Raw genomic sequence first — 25,346 nt, 5'->3', positions numbered from 1 at the left:
CACACATGCATCTTTCATTCAATCCAGAACAAAATTGAATACGCAGGATATGCCACAATATCAAGATATGCAAAGGTAGCTATGCAGATAAATAAGAAAAGATCCATCTCTCTCAACATGTGTATATATCAGGAATGTCCTTTTAAAATATTTAATCCCAAACGTATATTTCTGTTTTATAAACCTTTGGTTCTAATAATGGTATTGATTGTGTTTTGTTCTTAGAGGCCAATGGGGCCACAAATATTTTATAAACTGATCAATTCTCTTTGATAGCTTCCACATTTCTCTAAGTCAGAACTGGTGAGTAGAACATTTTTTTGATGGATAGAACCTGTTATGGGTTTAAATAAGCCTGGACTTGTGAAAACACATGAATCAGCCACTGTGGTACTTTCTCCTGTATTACAAACCGTCAGTCAAATTCAGGAAGCGTGTGCGGGAGCTGACTATCTATGCGCAAGGGATGGTGTGAAGCACAGAGTATGCAGAGACGACTGACACTTGTCCCCTCTCCCAAGGACATTAGGAGGTGGGCATCCACAGAGAAGTGGCTTCGGGTCAGGCTGGGAAGCAGCTATGAACAGAGCTGGGGGGGCCTCGTGGAGGAGACCATCGCTGCCCGCGAGGGGGTGGAGCAGGTTTTGCAGAGGTGGCAATGAAGCCAAATCCAGCCTCTGAGCTCTTAACACTGAATTAATATTCAGAGACAGAGTTCTGAGTGAAGTAGCAAAGGAAAGCTGCTCGCTTTGCCAGGCAAAGGGGACCACAGTGGACTAATGCTCTCAAAACTGTGTGTCCCAACCCAGAGGGGCTAGTGAGAGGTTTCAGGGTAACGGTTCAAAGAGGGTGTGATTGGCTATGGGCATTCTTTTGATTGGTTGGTGGTAGGGTAAGTGGGAGTCAGCATCATCAACCTTCTGGTTCCAACTGATGGGGTCTCCGTACTTGTGGGCAGCCCACCAGGAAGGGGTTTCAGTATATGCAAAACAACTCACAGATATTGTTATGTGTATCCCTTGAGGGGGAGCTGGACCCTGCCCCAAGGCTGCACCACTGTTTCTCTGGACTGTCCCTCCCCGGCGTCTGCATCCTCTCCCTTCCCTAATTAAAAGCTGTTTGAACCCGCCCACTGGAACTCAGGGAAGGTCCTGGAGGTTGAATGAAGCCTATTTCCTGTAGTCAGAGAAATGGGGGACACGGAAAGCTTTTGTGTGCAGGAGTCCTGCAGGGTCCTGCTCGCTATCAACAACAGTTGAACCGGGTCTGGAAGAATGGTTAGGATTTCAACCACAGACAGGCAGAGGCAGGGCCTTCCAGGCCCAGGGAAGGATACGCCATACCCGTGCTCAGGTCTGCTCCCAGGGTCTAAGCAGGGAGCTTAGAAAGTGAGGAGGGGGAGATGGAGATGCAGGCAGGCCCAGAGCAGGAAACTTTCTGAACTGTAGGTGAGCAGCCTCCCCTGCTAACCCCACCAAGACTGCATGGAGCCAATGGTGGGAAAGAGCCCCTGAAAGGGAATTTGCACTGAATGAAGGGCTCCAGGCTCTACACCATTGGAGAAAGCAGTTGTTTGGGTCCCTTGTTGCAGAAGGTAAGGCAGACTCCATTCAAGGGAGGCTACCACTGTGGGGTTTTGTAGTCAAGGAGAAAGAGCAGGCTCAGCTCTGAAAACAGTAAGGAAAACGGGTGTAATAGCCACAGAGCAGGGTGGGGTGCTGGTGGGTGGGAGATTACTGAGAGGTACAGTCATCCTTCGCTAAACTGACCTAGCGGGATTTTTGCTGCAGGCAGGTCAGGGGGATCAGATGTCCAGTTTGATCAGACTAAGGCTGACTCAGCAGGATTCTTGCTAAAATTGGAATAAACCGGCCAAGACAGAGCCCAGGGTTGGGGCCTAGAGGACTCAGAGGTGCCTGACTGGAGTTAGGTCAAGAGAATCTCTGTCAAAACCTGAGGAAGATAGAAGCTAGTTCTGTTCATGACGTATGAAAGTTGCACCCTCAAAAGTATCAGTGCTGTTGGTTTAAGTCAACCCTCTCAGCCCTAATGACCCACAGATATAACAGAAATCCTGGTTAGAAATTAAGATAGTTCTCCAAGAAAACACCGGAGCGGGAGAAAATAGAGACAGAGAAAATGGCCTCCAATTTTGGAAGATACATTTTCATAAATATTAAATAAATATATCTAAAACTAAAAAAAAAATAAGATAGAATGGTGGATATAAACAGATTTTCACTATACAAATCTTTTGACCTTGTGTATATTTGAAATTTTTTAATTTAAAAAGCTGGAGGGAGGGACTTCGTTGGTGCTCTAGTGACTGGGACCCCATGCTCCCAAGGCGAGGGGTCTGGGTTTGATTGCCTGTTGGGGAACTCACATGCCTCAACTAACACCTGTTGCAGCCAAATAAATTAATTAGGTGAAAACAAACAAACAAAAAAAACTGAAGGGGAAAAATGGACAGCACAGCTTATCTGATAGGTAAGTAGGTTATTGGTTTCAAGAATCCATTTGGCACCTAAGTATAACACAAAGAAAAAATAAAGTGAAAGTAATTTATAATACAATTGGAACTTGAACCTGATGTACCTTGAAAACGTCATAGTCACATGCTTGGGTCACTGTCTGTGCCAAAGCCTAAAATGCAGACTGACCTAAGTGTGTACTGAGCAATTAAATATCAGGGACTTTTCTCTAAATGGCTTCCCTAGTGGCTCAGTGGTAAAGAATCTCCCCGCCAGTGCAGGAGACGCAGGTTCCATCCCTAGGTCGGAAAGACGCCTGGATAAGGAAATGGGAACCCGCTGCAGTATTCCTACCTGGGAAATCCCATGGACAAAGGACAGTCTGTGGGGTCACAAGAGTCAGATACGAATTAGTGACTAAACAACAAAATCTTCTCAAATAGTAAACAAAAGTAACATTTTCTCTCCATTTTCATAATAATTCCATTCCTAGGAAATCCTTTGTACATTAAGACTGCCCCAAATCATGTTACATTTACATATAAAACAGTGTTAGGTTCCAGGCTCAGGTGCTTACAATCCAGGTTTTCAGCCAAGATTCTGGGCAGTTGGTCCTTCAGAATTCCCCCAGGATAGTCGGGACCCCGCACCCCTGGGCCATGCCCAACAAAGGGCCAGAGAGCTCCTAGTTTCATGACAGTAAAAAATTCCCTCAAAAGTTTCCAAATCACCCCCCTGGGGGAAGATCCCCTTGCCCTCCTTGGGAATTTCTAGTTTAAGCCACAGAAATAAATGAGACCCCTAGAAAGAAAAAACTGTGTGGCTAAAATGAGATTAGCTGACTTTGGGTAAAAGGATGTTAGATTATTGGGATCCTCACTCACTACCTTTGTTAGCAAACATCTTCATTATCACCAGCTTCGAAGGTCTTGTTTGTTTGCAAAACCAGGAGATTTGCCTGCCTTTCTTGTGCCGTTCCCTTCCCTCTGTTTAATCTTTTAGCGTCTCTGGCTGCTTGATATGGATTTGTAGCTAGATAGGGTGGTTAATAGGTGTGAATTCCTTCCCACAGGACCCATCCCCATGGGGTTACAGTTTTCTTTGCAGCCTGTAGACTGACTGTCAGAACGAACTCAATACTAGACACATTCAGGGCTGGGAATCCTCCCATAGTCAGTTCTCCCCCTGGGGATATGGTCATGGCTAGACGGTTTCCTCCCCAGCATCTCATCTCAGAAGCTACAACGGTTTAAAGTCAAGAGAAGATATAACATGGGCGGTGAGGGGTGGGTGGCTGGCCAAAATCTTGGCTTTCTCCTCTCACCAAAGCCAAATAAAAAATATGGAGATGGAGTTTGGAGGAAATAGAAAGGTGACTGTAATTCCCAGCTGGTGGAGAGGGGAACACAGTAGGTTCACGCCTCAAGAACTGTGCCCACTCTCCCCCCAAGAGGAGTCTGTGGGCTTAAATAAGATAAGGACTCCCATTTAGGAGCCGGTGACGAGGAGCAAAGGTGTTAGCATCTTGATTCCTTTCTCTTTCATTGTTTCAAAGACAGTCAGTCCTAGGCTGGCGACGTTAACCCAGCATTTGAGTCTGGTAGTTAGGTGGCTCTGTGGTCTTCTTTCTGATACATAAAAAGCTGAAGCTAAAACTCCAATACTTTGGCCACCTGATGCGAAGAACTGACTCATTGAAAAAGCCCCTGATGCTGGTAAAGACTGAAGGCAACGAGGGAGACGAGACGGTAGGCAATGAGAGACTGAAGGCAAGAGACTCTAGGGGACGAGAGAGAATGAGATGGTTGGATGGCATCACTGGCTCAACAGACATGAATCTGAGCAGACTCCAGGAGATAGTAAAGGACAGAGGAGCCTGGAGTGCTCCAGTCCATGGGATTACAAAGAGCTGGACGTGGACAAGACTGAGCTACCGAGCACCAAGCAACAAGAAGGGGAAGCGTGCTGTAAGGTAAACACCAGATACAGGGTGTATTTAGCACAGAGTCAAAGGGAGATGGTGTGGAGTGCAGTTCCTGCAGAGTTTGGGGGAAGAAAGGCGAACTTTGTTGCAGACATGCAGAGTTCAGTTCAGTTCTGTGCAGTCGCTCAGTCGTGTCCAACTCTTTGTGACCCCATGAATCGCAGCACACCAGGCCTCCCTGTCCATCACCAACTCCTGGAGTTCACTCAAACACATGTCCATCGAGTCGGTGATGCCATCCAGCCATCTCATCCTCTGTCTCCCCTTCTCCTCCTGCCCCCAGTCCCTCCCAGCATCAGGGGCTTTTCCAATGAGTCAGCTCTTCACATCCGGTGGCCAAAGTATTGAGTTTCAGCCTCAGCAACAGTCCTTCCAATGAACACCCAGGACTGATCTTCAGAATGGACTGGTTGGATCTCCTTGCAGTCCAAGGGACTCTCAAGAGTCTTCTCCAACACCACAATTCAAAAGCATCAATTCTTCGGCGCTCAGCTTTCTTCACGGTCCAACTCACGCAGAGTTAGGAGCAGTTAAAGTAAAAAAACTAGGAATGTTCAGGCCTGCTCATTGTTTTCTTTATCTTCTTTGTTCTCAGGAAAGGGAAAGAAAAAAACCCATTCCTCTTTTTTCTTTTTCTTTTCACTGCAACAGAGGCAGTAATCCCCCTCCCCAAACTTTCGTTTTTCAAACCATGTGCCATAGATTTACATGCAGAATAAGAACAACTGACCTTGGGGAGACAGCATGGTAGAGAGCAGTGGTTCCCCAAGTGTGTTCCTTTGGCCACCAGCAGCAGTGGCACCTGAGAGCTGCTTAGAAATGCACGGTTTAGCGCTCACTCCAGACCCCCAGATTCAGAAACTCTGGTTGGGGGACCAACAGAGTATTTTGTTTCATGAGTCCTCCAGATGATTCAGCTGCAAGGAAAAGTTTGTGAGTCACTAGTACAGAGGGAACTTGGGTCCAGAGGCTGTGCCTTAGTGCCCTGAGGCTGCTACAACAAATTACCATGGGCTAGGTGACTTCTACAGGACAGAAGTGTGTGTCTCATAGTTTGGAGGCTGAAAAGTCCAAGTGCCAGCAGGTTGCCTGTCTAGGGATGGTCTTGCTTTCTAGCTCATGGAAGCCTGTCTTCCCACTGTCCTACTCACGAGGCAGAAGGGGAAGGAGCTCTCTGGGGAAAGGACGCAAATCCTATTCACAAGGGCTCCACCCTCATGACCTCGTGTGTTCTAAGTTGCTTTGGTCATGTCCAACTCTTTGCAACCCTATGGACTGTAGCCTGCCAGGTTCCTCTATCCATGGGATTTTCCAGCAATAATACTGGAGTGGGTTGCCATTTCCTTCTCCAGGGGATCTTCCCAATCCAGGGATCAAACCTGAGTCTCTTATGTCTCCTGCCTTGGCAGGTGGGTTCTTTATCACTAGTACCACCTGGGAAGCCTCATGATCTCACCCTTCCCAAAGACCCACTTCCAGGTACCACTATGGGGCGTTAGATTTCAACATACGAATGTAGGTGGGGGCTGGGAGAGACGCAAACATTCGGTGCAGAGCAGGCTATTTCAGTTACTTTAAATCTTTGTGGATTCGATCCATGGGTCAGGAAGACCCCTGGAGAAGGAAATGGTAACCCACTCCAGTGTTCTTGAAAATCCCATGGACAGTGGGGCCTGGCAGGCTACAGTCCAGGAGGTCCCAAAGAGTCAGACACGACTAAGAGACCAAGTGCATGCACACACACACACACACACACACACACACACACACACACACACACCCAGAACAAGTCTCTTTCTCCCCAAACTGGGGGTCCTCAACCCCAGCTGACATCATGAATACACGGGGAGCTTTTAAGCATGCCAATGTCTGGGCACAGCCACAAGCCCGTTAAATGGGAATCTTTTAGGAGAGGCCCAGGCATCTGTGTTTTTAAAATCTCACCATGTGATTTTGGTGCAGCATCGAGAGCCTCTGCAGTAAGCCCAGAGCTCTTCCTCTGTCGAGGTTTGGGGATGGGGGCTCATGCCTCCTCCTCCCTCTGGGTGAGAGGTGACGCTGGGAGGAATGAGATGCGTTACACATGTATGTGGTCGATCAGGCCGCAAGAGAACTGACGAGGAGCTTCAAGAGGAAGGAGCCGTTCCTTCTCCCATCTGTCGCCCACCCACGTCTGCAGGACGCCTGGCTCTGAGATTCCATTCGGTGTAACTTTCCATGAAGATCCTCCAGCGTGACTGACGTGTGACTTCATTCTTCCTTTAGGAGGGCTGAATGCTGGGACTTCTCTGCTGGTCCTGCGGTTAAGACTCTGAGCTTCCACCGCACAGGGAACAGGTTCAACCTCTGATCAGGAAACTAAGATCCCACGTGCCACATGGCGAGGCCAAAAGAAAAAAATATTTTAAAAAAAAAGGAGGGCTGAATCCTGCCCGTAGATTTCTAAAGGCTTTTCTTCCTCCCACTCCCTGGTGTTGATATATTAGAACAAGCTCTGTGTCTTCCTGACATTCGTCTCAACCCAATAGAAGACTGACCAGTTGAGAATTTCACATTCGTGTTGGTGCCTACGTTGTTATGGCATATAATTTGTAGATCTTAATACTGGTTTTGGCCACTCACTAGTCATGAAATTAACCAGAAATGAAAGTAAACACTCTTGGGTCAGAACATAACATTATGCCTGACGCACTCTGTGGGCAAAATCGGTGCCGAGCTGTCAGCTAAGACCGGAGCCTTGCAGCTGAGATTTCCCTGGAGGCCAGTCCCTAGGCAGACGGGGAGACATTGTTTATATCTCATGGGACAAAAACAAAACATCCAAGTCCTTGGATAAGCTCTGGGAGCAAACTTCAGCTCCCAGTGTGATAGAAAGCTACTGTTTCCTCTGGGTTCAACAACTTAAGAAGAATCTGAATTCACAGAATTCGTTAATTGGACCAGCATCTTCTGAGAACTTCTGTGGGAGCATCAAACGAAAACAAAAAAGAGATTCAGGTTGATCTCAGGCTTAGAGCTGAGTACGGAGGTGACATTCACAAGACACAAGGGCACTGAGAACTGAGTGCCAAATGAGGGGTGGAGATGGGAGGGCTTTCAGAAAGTCAGAAGAAAGGGAGCCCCCTTTGCCTGGGCTGGACAGAGAAACCTGTAGGGAGAAGATGGCATTTCATCTGAGCTTGCGGGATGAGTGGAGCAATGAACGCGCTGCCTCTCGGCGCAGAGTCAGACCTTGACAGAAGCCTCCCCGTTGGACTGTCTAAAGGACCATTCCTAGCACGTTCCTGGCAGTCTGGTGGTTAAGACTCCATGCTTCCACTGCAGGGGGCGCATAGGTTCGATCCCTGGTTGGGGAACTAAGATCCTACATGCCTCACAGCATGGCCAAAAATAAAAACTAAAGCACCATCTCCTGTCACTCCTATTTCCACACTCTGCTTTATTTTCCTCCATAGCACTTAACGCCACCTGACTTTATCTCTATTTTTTATTTTTGGTAAATAACACTGAAAGGTAAGCTCTATGAGGGCAGAGATGCCATCTGTTCTGTTCATCCCTGTACCTGGCACCTGGAATAGTATGTAGCTCGCAGTAGATGCTCAATACACTGAATAAATGAATGGATGAATAGAGAATGGATAAACTTTTGTTTCCTAGGGCATCACAGGAATCCGTTTTGCCGGAGGGGAGAAGTGCTACATCAAAGCGCAGGTGAAGGCTCGCATCCCGGAGGTGGGCACCATGACCAAGCAGAGCATCTCCTCTGAACTGGTGGGTACCAGCCGGCTCCACACAGCAGGCATGTTGGGCACACTGAAGGCACACCCCTCCTGTCTCTAGTTGCTGGACAGGTCTGTGACCAGAACATAAGCTCTCTTTCCTCCCTGACAAAGAACTTAAATTACTTTGGTCCTACTCGTTGGTTCCAGGTGATCATTCTTACATGATGTTGTGTAATTAAAGGTTTCGGAAAACCAGATTTTAAAGTACATAAAGGGTAACGGGTCATGACATGGCCCTTATTTGCTGATGCTAGGACTTCCCTGGTGGCTCAGACGGTAAAGTGTCTGCCTACAATGCGGGAGTCCCTGGGTTGGGAAGATCCCCTGGAGAAGGAAATGGCAACCCACGCCAGTACTCTTGCCTGGAAAATCCCGTGGATGGAGGAGCCTGGTAGGCTGCAGTCCATGGGGTGGCAAAGAGTCGGACACGACTGAGCGACCTCACTTCAGGGCCTTCCCAGGTGGCACCTGCTGATGCAGGAGATGTAGGAGGCCCGGGTTCAGTCCCTGGGTCGGGAAGGTCCCCTGGAGAAGGGAACGGCAACCCACCCCAGTATTCTTGCCTGGAGAATCCTATGGACAGAGGAGCCTGGCGGCCACATAGGGGTGCAGTCCATAGGGTTGCAAAGGGTCTGACAACTGAAGTGACTTGGTGCGCACGTAGGGAACTGATCAGTGATTAGCACAACTTAAAGGACTTCAGGTGTTGGGATCATTAAGGGGCTCAGGAGCCTGAAGCCTCACTCCAGCCTCAGTACAACTTAGCCAGGGGAGAAGTCTTCCTGAAAATTCCCCATAGCTGATCACTCAGCCTCTGCTGGAAGCATTGACCAGGCTCTCCTTCCCTGTGTGTCAGGCAACTTCTTGGGAGGAAGTTCTCATCGCTTTGCCAACATTGAGCTGAATGGCTCCCCCTACAATTTCTTCCCAGCAGTTCAAGTTCAGCCCAATGAGGCTATTCAACATACATAGAATTCCTTTCCTATATATCAGGCTTGTGAGGTTCTTTAAACATATTTCATCCATTTATTATTAATAGCTTGCCTTTGAGCTTGGTTTTTATAAACGCTTGCATTAAGAATTGCACACAGACATATTTAACAGTAATACCTTACACTGATTCGGTGCTTTAGGGCTTACGAAGTAGCCGCATTCATTGTCATGTTCCATTTGAGTTGTGGCAGGGCAGGGTGGAAGAAAAATGGACTTTGGAAATCCAATGTGGGTTCAAGTCCCAGCTCTGACACTTGCTGTGAATGTGGCATCAAGTTTTTAAGCCTCAGTCTTGTCATCTGCAAACTAGGGTGTGCACTCTGTCCCCATGGCCCCGCACTTGCTAGATAATGAGTAAACGGATGCTGCTTTGAGTCTTAATTTTATTATGATCACCTCTGATCCTTCCAGGATCCCCAAGAGGGAGGTGAGCCAGGCATCAGCTCCCGAAAGGCAGATGAAGAAAACTAAGAGTAAGCAGAGGTGCCTGGAAACTGCCCGATTGTTTGCTCTCCTAGGAGTAGGCCCAAGTGTCTCAGCACACTGTGAGTTTTCAAGTTGGCCAGCATGTCCTCAGTATCTCCTCCACTCCCGACTTCCGCAGCCATTCACCCCTCCCATCACTCTCCTCTGATCACGAGCTTGTTTGTGGCCCCTGAACTGCACCCTTCGGGACACAAGTCTGGACCCACGCATACAGAGTCTAGAAACGAGACCGAGACCGCCTGTTCTGAGCTTGCACATCTCTTATTGCGTTACCTTTTCAATGGTCTTATCACTCAGCTTCTGTTACGAAACCTTTAATGAACTGCAATCCTCAACGTTTCCCTCATGAGTAGACGTAAAGAGCCAACTTCCCAACCAGATCTTAACTGACCAAGATCTTATCGTAAGTTTGCAGCAGGACAGGGACTTCCCTGGTGGTTCCATTAGTTAAGATTCCACACTTCCGGTGCAGGGGGCGTGGGTTCAGTTCCTGGTCAGGGAACCAATTCCTGCATGTCCTGAGGTATAGCATAAAAAAAACTTTGCAGTACATTTCCGGATATTTTTTTAAAAAAACAAGGCCTTGTTTTGGTTTTTTCTTTTTCTGATTTTTAAAAACAACACTTTGTCATTATAGAAATTCAGGAATACATCAAAGGAGAGAGTAGAAAGTCACCCAGAGTTACAAAATCCATGGATAACTAATATTAGTGTTTTGGTAAACTTTCATGTACACTGTGTGTGATATGCTTTTTATAATTGAAGTCATACTGCTGCACATCCTTATTAGTTTCACTTAACTTTCAGTTCAGTTCAGTCACTCAGTCGTGTCCGACTCTTTGCAACCCCATGAATCACAGCACGCCAGGCCTCCCTGTCCACCACCAACTCCCAGAGTCTACCCAAACTCATGTCCATAGAGTCGGTGATGCCATCCAGCCATCTCATCCTCTGTCGTCCCCTTCTCCTCCTGCCCCCAATCCCTCCCACCATCAGAGTCTTTTCCAATGAGTCAACTCTTCGCATGAGGTGGCCAAAGTACTGGAGCTTCAGCTTCAGCATCAGTCCTTCCAAAGAAATCCCAGGGCTGATCTCCTTTAGGATGGGCTGGTTGGATCTCCTTGCAGTCTAAGGGACTCTCAAGAGTCTTCTCCAATACCACAGTTAACTTTAGATCTTCCAAAATGTAGGTGATAATGGATTATTGTATGTTATCATATGATTATAATTTCTAATCGATATTAAAGCTTGCCTGGTGTTCCAGTAGCTAAGACTCCAAACTACCAATACAGGGGCTGTGGTTTGATCCCTGGGCAGGAAACTAGATCCCACATACTGCAACTAAGACCCAGTGCAACCAAATAAATAAATATTTTTTAAGCATTTATATGAATGAAAATTTAAAATTATAATCATATGACTATAACTTTAAAAGGCTTTTGCTCTTGAATATTGGTATCTTCAAGTTTCCATTCTCTCAAAAATAATAATTAAAAAAATTTTTTTGAATGCAGATATAATTCGCCTTGGTGAATGGCTTTGCACTTAAATCTTTTTCTCTGATTCTTTACTGAGGTCACAGAGGTGAATTCTGTTCCCCGTGTTTTAGTTGTTTCTGTGGGGTGTGGTGGATTCTCTGGTGGACAAAACCAAATTCAGACAACATGTTTGCATGAATTAGGAATGTGTTGGCTGCCAGTAGCTTCCCTAGGTGTTGCAGTGGTAAAGAACCTGCCTGCAATGCAGGAGATGTGGGTTGGATCCCTGAATCGGGAGGATCCCTGGAGAATGGCGTGGCAACCCACTCCAGTATTCTTGCCTGGAAAAGACAGAGGAGCTTGGGGGTCTGCGGTCCATGGGGTGGCAAAGAGTTGGACACGACTGAGCTTGAACATACACACACAGCTGAGCATGACACTTAGAGTGACTTCAACAAATAAGATTGTTTTTTTTTCTCCTTGGAAGTAGGTGACCCCAGGCATTGTCTCCATGGCCAGCATCTCTTATTTCTGCAGCCTTTTACTTCCAGCTCTAAACATCAACCACACAGTCAAGTAAGGAAGGAAGGAAGATGCTGAACAGCGCCAACCATGCTTTCTCCGGACTCAGGAAAAGCAGACAGCTTCACATTCCCTCCACACACTTTAGCATGGATTGCATTGTCTAGAACTGGTCACACGGGCACCCTTAGCTGCCAGGGAGTCTGAGAAAGCAGGTGTCTCTCCTGGGGCCTCAAACAAAAGCAGGATTGTGTTGCATGAGAAGGAGGAAGGAGATGGGGTAGCAGCTGGAAGTATGTGCACGCACTTTTCTTTAAGGCTCCTAGCTTGTAGGTTTCACGCATATGTATTCTCCCTATCACCCCACTCTGTCCCCATGCACTTCAGATTATGATGGGGTAGATTTATGCACCACTAGCTCTCATAAATTTTTCATCAGTTTTGTATAACTTTTAAAAGCTACTCTACCCAAAGAGCATTCATTTCCTGGATGGAGCCATTTAATTTCAGGTGAATAACTGGATTACCTGCGTGTTCGCTGCCTCCAATAACTTTAAGTTGTTTTAATGCTGCCAGAAGCCTGAGGGAGAAAGCATAAATGAAGTGTTGCTTTTAGCTAAAAAATCAGGAGAAAACATTTTAATTTCTCCAACCTATTGCAAACTAATAAATACATGAAAGGCGCAACCTGGCAAAATAAATTTGTCTCCCGGGCTATCAAACCATTCTCAGCATCTTGCTGCAGAAGAAAATCCAGGGTTTAGCTTTGAAATCTCAGTGGTGCGCTTGATGCGAAGAACATCTGAGATACGTTTTGTTATAGCTGGGAAATGCAGAAATGGTTTATGTTAAATACTACTTTGAACTGAAGACATTAAAGAACCAATCACTGGCTCTTTCTATTGTGGCTTGGAAGCAGCAGAACAAGGCCCCAGAGGATGTTGACTTCACACAAAAGACGCCTCTCTCCTCTATTGGATTCTAGAGTCCGTTCAATCGCTTTTCCTCCAAAGCATCTTTGATCAGAAATATCAGATTAACTGAAATCTCAAAGTTGACATCAAGTAATTTTCACTTCTACTTAAGACGCTCAGATTCACACCTTCGAATTATCCAAAGGCAGGATGGTGTGAGGGGTGTGGAATGTTGTGAAAAGAGCTACAAAGAAATGAGGACTTCAGAGTCTGTGTGTGTGCATGCCTTTGGAATCTCGTGAAGTTTTCTTCTAAATTTTATTGAAGTATAGTTGATTGACAAAGTTGCATTAATTTCTGCTGTATGCAAAGCGGCTCAGTTATACATATATCGGTTCTCTTTCCTACTCTTTTCCACTGTGGTTTATCACCGGATAGAGAATATAACTCCCTGTCCTCTACAGTAGGACCTTCTTGTTTATCCATCCTGTATATACTAGTTTGCATCTGCTAATCCTAAACTCATTTTTATAGGGCAGAATAACCTTTTACCAACACATGAATCTTCATACACAGCGTGTTCCTCTGCCCTCTTTGATCCACGCATTTTCTTTCATTTACAGGAAGGCAAGATCATGCCAGTTAAATACGAAGAAAATTCTCTCATCTGGGTGGCTGGAGACCAGCCCGTGAAGGACAACAGCTTCTTGAGTTCCAAAGTCTTAGAACTCTGCGGCGACCTTCCTATTTTCTGGCTTAAACCAACCTACCCAAAAGGTAATGTTTTAAATTCTCTGGAAGCTGCTTGGACCTCTCCCAGCCGGCATGGGTTTCCTGTGAGCCTCTGCATAGGTTCGAGCACGTGACAAGGAGCTAAGCCAGGCGTACCGCTCAGGGTCTCAGTAATCAGCACAAGACACCAAAAAAAGGGAGGGAAGGGCGGCTGTGACTGTCACAGGGCAGGGCCGGAGCAGCGGGCAACGGGATGCAGGTGGGCCCGGGACCCCTGGGCCTTACCTGTGGGCTTTATTTATGACATTCCCACTGCTTCTGCTCTGCCCACCTCTCTGTTATTGCACTTTGCAATTTTACATTTTTTTATCCCTAATGCAGAGAATCAGGGGACTAAGAATCTAGCCTACTGCCACATCTTTTTTTTTTTGGTAAAAGATTTATTTAATTATTTTTTGATTGTGGTGAGTCGTCATTGCTAAACGCGGGCTGTTCTTCATGGCGGTGCATGGGCTTCTCACTGTAGTGGCCTCTCTTGTTGAGGAGCACAGACTCTAGGCACACAGGCTTCCCGAGTGGCAGCACGCAGGTTTAGTTGCCCCGTGGCCTGTGGGATCCTCCCGGACCAGGGATCGAACCCATGTCCCCAGCCTTGGCAGGCAGATTCTTAACCACTGCACCACCAGGGAAGCCCCTGCCAAATCTTAATTATGCTCAAACCTTGCATCGTGGGATAGCCACAAGCAGCTGTGGACACAGGCTGAGATTCCTCAAGGCTTGTACAACCACTTCCAAGTCCAAGAAAAATAAATGAAGGGCTCCTGGTTTCAGAGCAGGTCGGAGTACACCTGGGGCCGTTTCCAGGGCAGGTGAGCCCTGCAGCCAGGCTCCTCTCCGGGGTTCCGTCTGTCCCCAGCGCTTGTCGTTGTTTAGTCTCTCAATTGTGACGGACTCTCTGTGACCCCAGGGACTGCAGCCCACCAGGCTCCTCTGTCCATAGCATTCTCCAGGCAAGAAGCCTGGAGCGGGTTGCCCTGTCCTCCAGGGGATCTTCCCAACCCAGGGATCAAGCCCAGGTCTCCTGCATTGCAGGTGGATTCTTTACCACTGAGCCACCAGGAATATCTACTGTCTTGATTTCCACCACAGTCACCCCACTGACCTCTCAAAGGCCAACTGTGCACCTCCGGTTTATTGGTGGGGAAAAGGCCCCCTTCTTAGCACAGCTTAGATGGGCTACGTTCTCAGAAAGTTACATTGAACACAGAGAACAGCATGGAAATACAGAGAATTTGGGGATTAGAACCACCAGACTTAGGAGAGGGGGACAGACAGTGACTGTTTCATGCGTTCAGCCTTCAGTTTTGCAAGATGAAAAAAGTTTGGGACATAGATGGTGATGATGGTTGCGGAGCAGTGTGAATGTACTTAATGCCTGACTGTATCCTTTGGTTAGGATGGTGAGTTTTGTATGTATTTTACCACAATTGACAAACACACACCAGGCTTAGAAAGTCCCGGCTTCTCATTCTGCCATGGCTAACTCATTCCTCCAGTTCACAAGTCGTATTCAGTTCCAAAGCCTGGATAAAGTGGTTACATTTTAGCCCAGGCAAAGCAAATAGGATGCAGTTTGTAAGCCACTGGCAGCAGCTGTCTGGAAGAGCAGGTTCAGAATTCTGAGGCCACGGGCAGGCTCAGTGAGAGAGAATCCTCTGCGCAGTGTCTGCCGCACCCTAGGGGACTGGGAAGGAGGGCTGCCAAACGGACCATTACTTTTGCTGTCCTGGGTCTAACCCCGGACAGAATCCCAAGGACAGAGGAGCCTGGTGGGCTGCAGTCCATAGGCTCGCACAGAGTCAGACATGACGAAAGCAACTTAGCACAGCACATCCTGGGTCTTGCTCCAGTGAGTGTTCATACCTCTGGCCACTTACAACTTCTGGCTTTTTATTCCCCACCTGTCTTCACATGGAATGGGCCTTCCATCACCCAAGAACTCCTTCTCCAATACCTTGTCACCTTTTCCAATCAAGGACAAAAGTCTCGGAGTTTCCCTGGTGGGCCAGTGGTTAAGACCTTGCCTTCCAATGCAGGGGGTGCAGGTTCAATCGCTGGTTGGGGAACTAAGATCTCACATGCCTTTTGGCCAAAAACCAAAACATAAAACAAGCAATACTGTAGCAAATTCAATAAAGAGTGTAAAAATGGCCCATATAAAAAGTCTTAAAAAAAAAAAAAAAAGGACAAAGTTTCCAACTCTGCCACCATGTAGAGCTCTCTCTAATCACGTCCTGTTTGAGGACATGCCCCTTACCCAGAGACTTCATTCATTCATTCAACGGTGATTGGCACATCTATTATGTGCCACTTACTTGTTCTAGGCACCTGGAATGCACTGATGAACCCAGGCCCCCTTGGAATTTTGCATCATAGCTAGGGGAAACACTGACTATACACCGAAATATGAAAATTGTTCAGTACAATCCAAGGTGCTATGGGGGGGGCTTCCCAGGTGGCACTAATGATAAAGAACCTGCCTGCCAAGGCAGGAGATAAAAGAGACGTGGGTTCAATCCCTGGATCACGAAGGTCCCTGGAGGAAATGGCAACCCACTCCAGTGTTCTTGCCTGGAGAATACTGTGGACAGAGGGGCCTGTGGACAGGTGGGCCACAGTCCGTGGGGCTGCAAGAGTCGGACACGACTGAAGCAACTTAACACACACTGTACTCTAACAACTGTCCAGGTAACTCCCCATTTATGGATGAAGAAACTAAGGTCAGAGATTGAATCGCTCTCCTGAGATCATTGATTAAAAGAAGAGCAACTGATTTTTTTTTAAATTTAATTAGAAAAAAAAAGAAATCACAACGTGTTGGACACGACTGAAGTGACTTAACACACACAAGGTGCTATGGAAAAAGGGCAGAGTGGGACAGGGGGTCTGGGGGCAGAGTTGGGAGGACGATGCTATTGGCACTGCTGAGGATGGCTGATAAAATGAGAACCTTCACCCTCTGAAAAACAGCTGTGACTTGTTTCCTCACACTCCAACAGCGTGATCCCTTCTGAAATACTCAGTAATGTATCATTAAGTATTAATCACACATCGTAGGTATTCAATCATTACCCCATCCATCCAAGAATTACACATATTAACACAACGGCAGAAAAGCAGAAATCACCTAAATGCCCCCAGATTTGAAAAGAATTAAATTAAATGTTGGTGTAGTCACAGGATGGAATAACATAGACATTAAAAGTGAGGGATTCTCTTTCCAGTCTCTCATAAATGCAGTGGATTTTACAAGAAAGACAACAAAATAAACCCTTCCGAGAATGCTGGGATCCGCCCCCCGCCAGTTCTAATTGAGCCTCCCAGCACCAGGGTCCAGCAGCCCCTGCCCTCGGAGCTTCATGCTGGCAGGTCGTCAGCATCACAGAGCTGAACCGTCAAAGCCCTGGGAGTGACCGGACCAGCTCAGAGAGAAGTGGCGGGGAGCCGGGGTCTGCTGCCCATGGGCTGTGTGCCACAGCTTCCCATTTTGTCCTTATTTCATCTTTATCAACAACTACCCAGGCTTCCAGGTGGCGCTAGTGGTAAAGAACCCACCTGCCAAGGCAGGAGATGTAAAAGACGTGGGTTTGATTCTTGGGTTGGGAAGATCCCCTGGAGAAGGGAATGGCAGCCCACTCCAGTGTTCTTGCCTGGAGAACCCGTGGACAGAGGGGCCTGGTGGGCCACAGTCCATGGGGTTGCAAGAGTCGGACACGACTGAAGCAACCTAACACACACTGTATTCTAACAACTATCCAGGTCGTTTATAGATGAAGAAACTAAGGTCAGAGATTGAATCACTCTCCTGAAGTCATTGATTAAAAGAAGTGCAGCTGATTTTAAAAAATTTTTTCATTAGAAAAAAAAAAAGAAATGGAGTCTGAGATTTGAATCTAAGTCTCCCCAATGCCTCTCCAGCCCTGCCTGAGAAACCAAGAGGCTACCCATGGAAGCTATCCACAGCTGGGCACACAACCACACCCTCACAGATAACATGGCATCATACCATCATCCCCTAACATTTGAGGGCTTATTCCATGCCAAACACTATGCTAAATCCCTGAGACAAAATTCTCATGACCTCTGTTGCTACCCTGTGAGCTAGATACTACTATTATCTCCATTTTAGAGAAAAAGAAACTGAGGCTCGCAGAGACACCAAAGCCACCCTCTCTCCATTCTTGTTACTCAGCGGCCATGAGGACCCACGAGGCAGAGTGGAGAGCAAAGGCACCGAGCTGGAAGCCAGAGACACTCATGTCTGCCACCGGTTCTGTGATCTCAGCTGAATCACTTGGTCTTTTCAAGCCTAACAATTTCATCTGCTAATCTGCATCTGCTAATCAGATGCCTTTGTGTATAAAAGTGTTTGCTTATTCTATCCCAGAATTTGTAAAAGAATCAACCAAGGACTTCCCTTGTGGTCCAGTGGTTAAGAAGTCGCCCGCCAGTACAGAGGACACGAGTTCAGTCCCTGGTCTGGGACGATCCCACATGCCGTGGCCAACTACAGAGTCCATGAGGGGCAACAATAGAAGCCGCTATAACGAAGAGGAGCCCCCACTTGCTGCAGCTAGAGGAAGCCCAAGAGCAGCCGTGAAGACCTAGCACAGCCAAAAATAAATAACTTTTTCAAAAAAGAATCAACCAAGATAATAATAAACCTCTTGAAAAAACTGTAAATTTAAAACTGTAAATTACACATATATTGTAAATCCAGGAAGAATGCATAGGGCTGCAAATAACAGGATAGCTAACCAACAGTGATTTCAACAAATACATACAGGTTGACTATTTTCATACAGCTAGAACCCTGGAGGTAGGTTTTTGGCACTGTCATCAACTCTCTTTGTAGCTTACTGTCTGCTATGTGAGGCATGCTGGATTGTCATCATTCTATCACTTCTAGTCACATAACCCAGATATCACGTCTACATTCAAGGAAGGTAAACCAGATGGAGGAAGCTGTGTCCGTCCCTTTCACCAAGAGAACAAACACTTTCCTGGAAACTGCGGTAGCATATTTTGCTTAGGTCCCATCTGGCCAGTCCTAATTGCAAGGGAGGCTAGGGGGAAAAGTGCTACTTTACTTTCTCAGCCCCTAAGGAGAAGCAGGGGATTCCCTGGTGGCTCAGTGGTAAAGAATCCGCCTGCCAATGCAGGAGACTCGGGTTCAACCCCTGGTCCACGAAGATCTCCTGGAGAAGGAAATGGCAATCCGCTAGTATTCTTCCCAAGAGAAGCCCAGGGACAGAGGTGCCTGGGGGGCTGTAGTCCAAGGGGTCACAAAGAGTAGGACATGATTGAGCCACTGACCAAGAAGTAGAGGGAGGCTGAGGAAGGGAATCGCAAGTGGGTTCTGTTGGTTGCCTTACACCATCTGCCTCAGCATTATAAACCAAAGTCTGGTTACCTGATGTTAAACCCCAGCCTGAAACGTGCTTCGGTCTTAAGAAAATGTGTATATTTAAATAGGATAGGATCTACTCATGTGTTTGTTTTTATATCTTTTTCTTATGCTTTTCACCCTGATAAACACAGAATTTCCTTAACGAAATAAAGGAAATAACTCACAGCAGTTTTATTGTTGTTGTTTTCGTATTTTTGTAGAAATCCAGAGAGAAAGAAGAGAATTGGTAAGAAAAATCGTTACCACAACGACCACAAAAAGACTACGCAGTGGCCCCCGGGGCACCCCAGGCCCTGAAAGACCGAACAACGGAACCAGACCCAGCATCCAGGAGGACGCAGAGCCCTTCAACCCAGACAACCCTTACCACGTGAGTGCCGGCGTCTGCCCCACGCTCGCCCGGGCCCATGAAACCCAGCACCGAAGCTGCGTGGCGCTGCTTGAGAGCTCAAGGCACTCAGCAGTCAACGGAGACTTCTGTTCGATTATTTCACATACATCTTAATTTGCTTATTGCAGAGTTTATAAGTGAGGGTAACATCACTTCTGTAGTGTAAAATCCTGATGGGTTGTACTCCTTATTCAAGGTTGTTTTCTGGGCTCTGCTCGTTTGAGTCACAGGCAAATTCATGAAGACCTATTCACATCAGGAATGTGATTATTTAAAAATATTTCCAAGCATGTGCCCTGCAGACAGCACACAGATTGAAATACTCTTTCCCCCTATGTCCACGATAGTCATCCAGTCATCAGACTTTTGCTGAGAAACTGCTCTTTTCCAGGCCCTGTGCACACAGGAGTAACTTCTGCCCTCGAGGGCACTCAGTCCATTCGGGAGACATACTCACATAGGGGATCGAACGCTTCAGATGGAAACCTTGAGAACTGGTGTTTGTAAGGATGACACCAACATGCTAAACACTTCTCAAATCTTCAACAAAGTGTAGTTTTTCATTACCATACTTTGTAGGGAGTGAAATCAGAAAAATAAGTACTTATGTGTAACTAGTGTTTTAACTAAATAATAAACTAGTATTTTAACTAGTTAGCAAAAAACACATGCATTTATTTTAAATGTATACAATGAAAAGTGAATTTACCTTCTACCACAGATACCCTCCTCCGAGCAGTCTATTAACAATGGCTGTTTGCCCACTTCCTCTGCATAAGTGTACACACACACACACATTTTTAACACAAAAGAGCGTACATAACTTCCTTACTTTGCTGTCTCTCCAGTTACAATAGAGCATTTTAGGAATTCCACTGTCTCTCTTACATAGATCCACCTCATTCATTTTAATGGTGACCTTGTATTCCATTGTGTGGATACATGTATAGAAATTTAAACAGTTCTGCTTTGGTGGGCATGTAAATATTCCTCCAATACCATTAATAGGATATACCTAGCACCTCCTGCGCAGGGTGTGGGAAAGAAGATGTGAGGTAATGCAGATGAAGCTGTTAGCACAGTGCTCGGCACATAGGAAGTACGAACTTGCTCCCTGTTAGCTATTAGTCTTATCCACACTTCTTGTACATGAAGGGAGTATATCTTTAGCACAAATGGGGCTTCCCTGGTGGTGTGCTGTGCTTACTCGCTCAGTCGTGTCTGAGTCTTTTCGACTCCGTGGACTGTAGCCCGCTAGGCTCATTTGTCCATGGAATTCTCCAGGCAAGAATACTGGAGTGGGTTGCCATACCCTCCTCCTCCAGGGGATCTTCCTAACCCAGGGATCAAACCCAGGTCTCCCGCATTGCAGGCGGATTCTTTACCAGCTGAGCCACTAGAAAAGCCCTTCCTGGTGGCTCTGTGCTGTAGGCATTTAAAAAACTGCAAGTGCAGAGAGAGTCTTTCTCTGAACTCCCCTTATCTGCCTAAAGACAAATCCTCCAGAAGGAATTCTATTGTCATAAATCCCCTCCCCGGGAGTTTCATTAACCAGGGAAGATGGACTCATCACAGGAGGAGAGTGGAAGTCAGCACCACATTCAGACAAACTTCATCACAATCATACCTCCAATGTGTTCTTCTAAGGGTCCACTCATCTCTCCTAGAAGTCGCTGACCCTGCCATAAGAGATCTACATCCCCACCTACCCTTTCCTATTCAGATGATATTTAATCCTGAATTTTAAGCTGCCTGGGAGAGTTACTCTTGTCCTGGGTATCTCCCATTTAGACGGTAAAGAATCTGCCTAAAATGCGGGAGACCAGGCTTCGATCCCTGGATTGGGAAGATCCCCTGGAGGAGGGAAAGGCTACCCACTCCAGTATTCTTGCCTGGGGAAACCCACGGACAGAGAGGCCGGGCAGGCTACAGTGCATGGAGTCACAGAGTCAGGCACAACTGAGTGACGAACACTTTCTCACTTTTTAGCGCAAGTACTGACGCACGTGGGTTTACTGGGTCACAGTAGATGGGAATTTTACATTTTAATGGAGGACACTAAACTGCCTTCCAGGGAAGGCAGCTACAAGTCTTCAAATGTAATGCAAGGCCTCATTTATTACCAAACTCTGTAAACAGTCTTGGGTGTAACACTGCGTCTCCTGTCTTGGCCAGTCTTCAATTATCTGTAAGGCTGAGCATCTTTTCATACACGGAGAAGTCATTTGCGCGTTTTCTTTCCTGTGTAGCCTACTCAGTCCTTTATCGTATCACGTGTTGCAAGTTATTTTCTAGTTTGTCATTTTAGACTAATATTTTAAAAAGACGTAGAGCAAAAAGTATTTTTGAAGTAACCCAAGGCTTACTAGAAAATTCAGGACGCCATGGTACTTCATTCGGTAAAGCTCAAAGAACAATAAAGGAATTGAAGAGACAAACAGAAGTTAGTTTACTCTCCAGGCAGCTGGCCTCCCTGCACCTGGGTCTAGGAGAGGGCTTCAGCCCCTTTACAGGAGGTGGGTAGGATGCGACTGCGCCCTGCTTCCGGACTTCAGGGATCTGTGTTCCTCAAAAACTTCCACACAGCAGTTTCTTTCTTTCTTGTGTTGAGCTTGTAAGCAGGAACATCTCCCTACGACTTCCGTCCTTCCCTTATCCCTTTAAGGAAGTATCTCAGAAATATCTCAATAACCAGAGATTTCTGCCAACTTTTTAATCCTAAAAAACTTTTGTTGGCCCCTCAGGTCAGACGCCTCAGCTGGCAGGCTTGTTGGCTCCTCCCGCCATGTGTGTGTGTGTGTGTGTGTGTGTGTGTGTGCGCACGCACTCAGGCATGTCCGACTCTTTGCAGCCCCGTGGACTGGAGCCCACCAGGCTCCTCTGTCCGTGGGATTTTTTAGGCAAGAATACTGGAGTGGGCTGCTGTGTCCTTCTTCAGATCTTCCCAACCCAGGGACTGAACCTGCATCTCCTGAGTCTCCTCCATTGGCAGGTGGACTCTTGACCACTGAGCCACCTGAGAAGCCCCTCAAATCAGGAGTTTTTTATTTTTGCTGTTCCAGGTGAACCTTTTGCAAGATATAAAGCTGGAGGAGGAAATGGAGTCTGAAGAATTTGAAAAAAAAAAAAAAAAAACAAACCTGCTGTTAGTAAGACAAATACTTTGATGACAAAATGTGAACATAAGCTTTATTGGATGGTGTTGAGGAATTGTTAGTCTTGTGAGATGTGATAATGGCAGTGTGGTGCAGGAAAATATCTTATTTTGGAGAAACATTCTAACATATTTATGGGTGAAATGTCACAATGCTCTCAAGTCTCTTTAAATTTACTTTAGAATTTTAAATACTTTTAAAAAATCAGATTTGACAAAAGGTTAGCAATTGTCAAATCCAGATGATGTTCAAGTACACAATTTTCTCCACTTTTCAGTTTGGTCTGAAATGTCTTATAATTGAATGCCCCCCACCCCTAAAATAGCTGAATAAAAAAAGTATACCAGAAAAGGTGATAGGGTTGCTCAAGTTCACTTGGCTCATTGAAGTCTAACCTATGTTGGTGCTTTGGTGCTGTGTCTCCGCCAAGTTGTTCCTCCAGGAAAGAGCTTTAAATTGAATAAAGTATTTCCATTATTGATACAGACTCCCCCCCCCCCCAATGTAATGCAATGCCATAATAAAGAGAATATAGAATCTATACCCCTAGAAATTCATGAAAAGGAAACCCAGATACACAATTTGGCAGGTGCCAAATTTCTTCCAGTTCTGTGGTCTTTCCAGCAGTGAAAAGGGTTCTGTAGGTGACCCTGGGACTTCCCAAGTGGCTCAGTTGTAAAAGAATCTGACTGCTAATGCAGGAGACAGAAGTTCGATCCCTGGATTGAGAGGCTCCCCTGGAGAAGGAAATGGGAACCCACTCCAGTATTCCTGCCTGGAGAATCCCATGGACAGAGAAACCTGGCGGGGTACAAACAGTCCATGAGGTCACAAAAGTTGGACACCACTGAGCAAGTGAGTAACAAGGTGACTTTTAACTTCAGTACAAGTTTGTAGTTAACTATCATCATGGCACATTCAAACTAGCAGGTCAAGTTTGAGGTCTTCAGTCTTTACACAATAAATGGTGCCCTTTCCCGAGGGTCACAGACCCTTACATTACACGAAGGCAGAAGCGAGACGACTTGCTAAGTGTTCTCAGTGCAAGTGGAACAGGAATCTGTTGTTAGCCTGGACCAGTGAATTCCAAATATGCTCCTCAGAGCCCTGGAAACCATCATTACAAGATGCCAGGGGGCCTCAGCAGCAGCAGAAATGCTACTTTTGAATCAGGCTTCCTTCCTATTTTCCTGCTTAAGACAAGTTGAGCCACTACCGAGTGGTAACCATGGCTCACTGAAAGTGTAAGGGAACTTCATGCGTGCTGAGTCGCTTCAGGCATGTCTGACTCTTTGTGCCCCCCATGGACTGCAGTCTGCCAGGCTCCTCTCTCCACAGGATTCTCCAGGCAAGACAACTGGGGTGGGCTGCCAATGCCCTCCTCTAGATCTTCCTGACCCAGGGATGGAACCCCCGTCTCTTTTGTTTCCTGCATTGGCAGGTGGGTTCTTTACCACTAGTGCCACCTGGGAATGGAGAAACTTTACCATAACATTAAAAAAAAGATTCTTCCTGTAAGTGACCGATCAGGCAGGGTGGAAGTTCCTTCATGGTAGAAGAGTTTCTGAATGATAAGGTTTTAAAGATTGAAAGCGCCTTACGGAAAACAGTGATTGCTGGTACCACCGAGACATTTAAGACCTTATTTTAAAATAATGTGTGTGCTATAAACGTCTCCTCATGAAGGAAACACAAGTAATTCTCCCTTATTTCACAGCAGCAGGAAGGAGAAAGCATGACATTCGACCCCAGACTGGATCATGAAGGAATCTGCTGTATAGAGTGCAGGAGGAGCTATACCCACTGCCAGAAGATCTGCGAGCCCCTGGGGGGCTACCACCCGTGGCCCTATAACTACCAGGGCTGCCGTTCAGCCTGCAGAGTTATCATGCCTTGTAGCTGGTGGGTGGCCCGCATCCTAGGCATGGTGTGAAGCACTTCAGGGAGCAGGTGCTGTGAAAAGTCAAACTCCAGAGACAACCAAAGCTTGGGGCATCTTGAAGCTAAAGGGACCATAAAGTATTTTATGTTCCATCTGAGCAATGTTATTCAAGACACTGAACAGAATACTTCTCAACTGCTTTACAGAACTTTATTCAGAATTGCACATGTACTGAGAGGGTAGTTTTAAGTCTAAAATATCATAATAATCCTTTTATTACTTGCTATTGTTTTGCTTTTCTTTGCCAGGAAGGTCTGCTTTTAAGCCTTCCTTACCAAGCTATTTTGAAATAACCATGAAAAATTACTTACAATATGTCTCAACTGTACACTTGAGTTCCTTTTAAATCAAGTCACTGACTAAAACGATTGGCTTCTGTTGTTATTTGCTCAGAATTCCTCAGTTTTTCTTAATCTTTACTGTTCTTTCCTCGTCTTGCAAATGTGCCCCCCGAGTTCCCAGATAAAAATAAGAGACAAAATAAGATATCTAATGAAATCTACCTGGGAGTAAACCTAACCCTGAAGGTGGCAGCTCACGGGAAGTCCTGGGAATAGGAGGCTGGCCTGCTGAGAGTCACGTCCAAGAGGAGAGCACCAGGACAAAGAGCAGAGTGCACAGCAAGGCTAACCAGACTTGGGGGGAAGCACCTGCACCAACATTCTGAAACCAGGTCTTCACATCCCTTGCAATCTGCTTTCAGTTACGTGGTCTTCGGGCTCGCAGCAGCATGACGACTTCTACCTTTGTAGCACAAGCTGGGCTGCTGACATAGTTCAGTTACCAGCTGAGTTACTCTCCTAGTAACACGGGCAGCGCTGTCTGATAGACACGGCTGAGGAGGGATGGCGAATCTCAGGACCAAGGACTGTCTTTAAAAATTGAGACATCAGGAAGATGACCAGGGATTTTGTATTTTTGACATTTTAGTTTTGACTCTCATAGTTTTAAGAGATTAAAAACCTTCCTAAAGAAAATAAGTTTTCCAAAACAATGCAAAGATTCAGAGAAATGAAAGGTTGT

General features: G+C 46.3%; 1 protein-coding gene across 2 annotated transcripts in view; it reads left to right on the top strand.

Annotated features, from left to right (window-relative positions):
• LECT1 (leukocyte cell derived chemotaxin 1) overlaps positions 1-24,691 on the top strand; it is a 32,039-nt gene extending 7,348 nt beyond the window's left edge. Inside the window, exons 4-7 of one of the 2 annotated variants that reach the window (XM_018056814.1) lie at positions 8,116-8,229; positions 13,257-13,410; positions 19,036-19,205; positions 24,102-24,691. In XM_018056814.1, coding sequence (XP_017912303.1) covers positions 8,116-8,229; positions 13,257-13,410; positions 19,036-19,205; positions 24,102-24,314 — 651 coding nt within the window. In that variant the 3' untranslated portion in view covers positions 24,315-24,691. Of the gene's footprint in view, positions 1-8,115; positions 8,230-13,256; positions 13,411-19,035; positions 19,206-24,098 lie in introns of both variants that reach the window. The other variant, XM_018056813.1, reaches the window with a different exon arrangement.

Source organism: Capra hircus, chromosome 12, assembly GCF_001704415.2.
Source record: "Capra hircus breed San Clemente chromosome 12, ASM170441v1, whole genome shotgun sequence".
In the NCBI taxonomy this organism is placed as follows: Eukaryota; Metazoa; Chordata; class Mammalia; order Artiodactyla; family Bovidae; genus Capra; species Capra hircus.
This window is presented reverse-complemented; position numbering and strand designations above follow the sequence as displayed.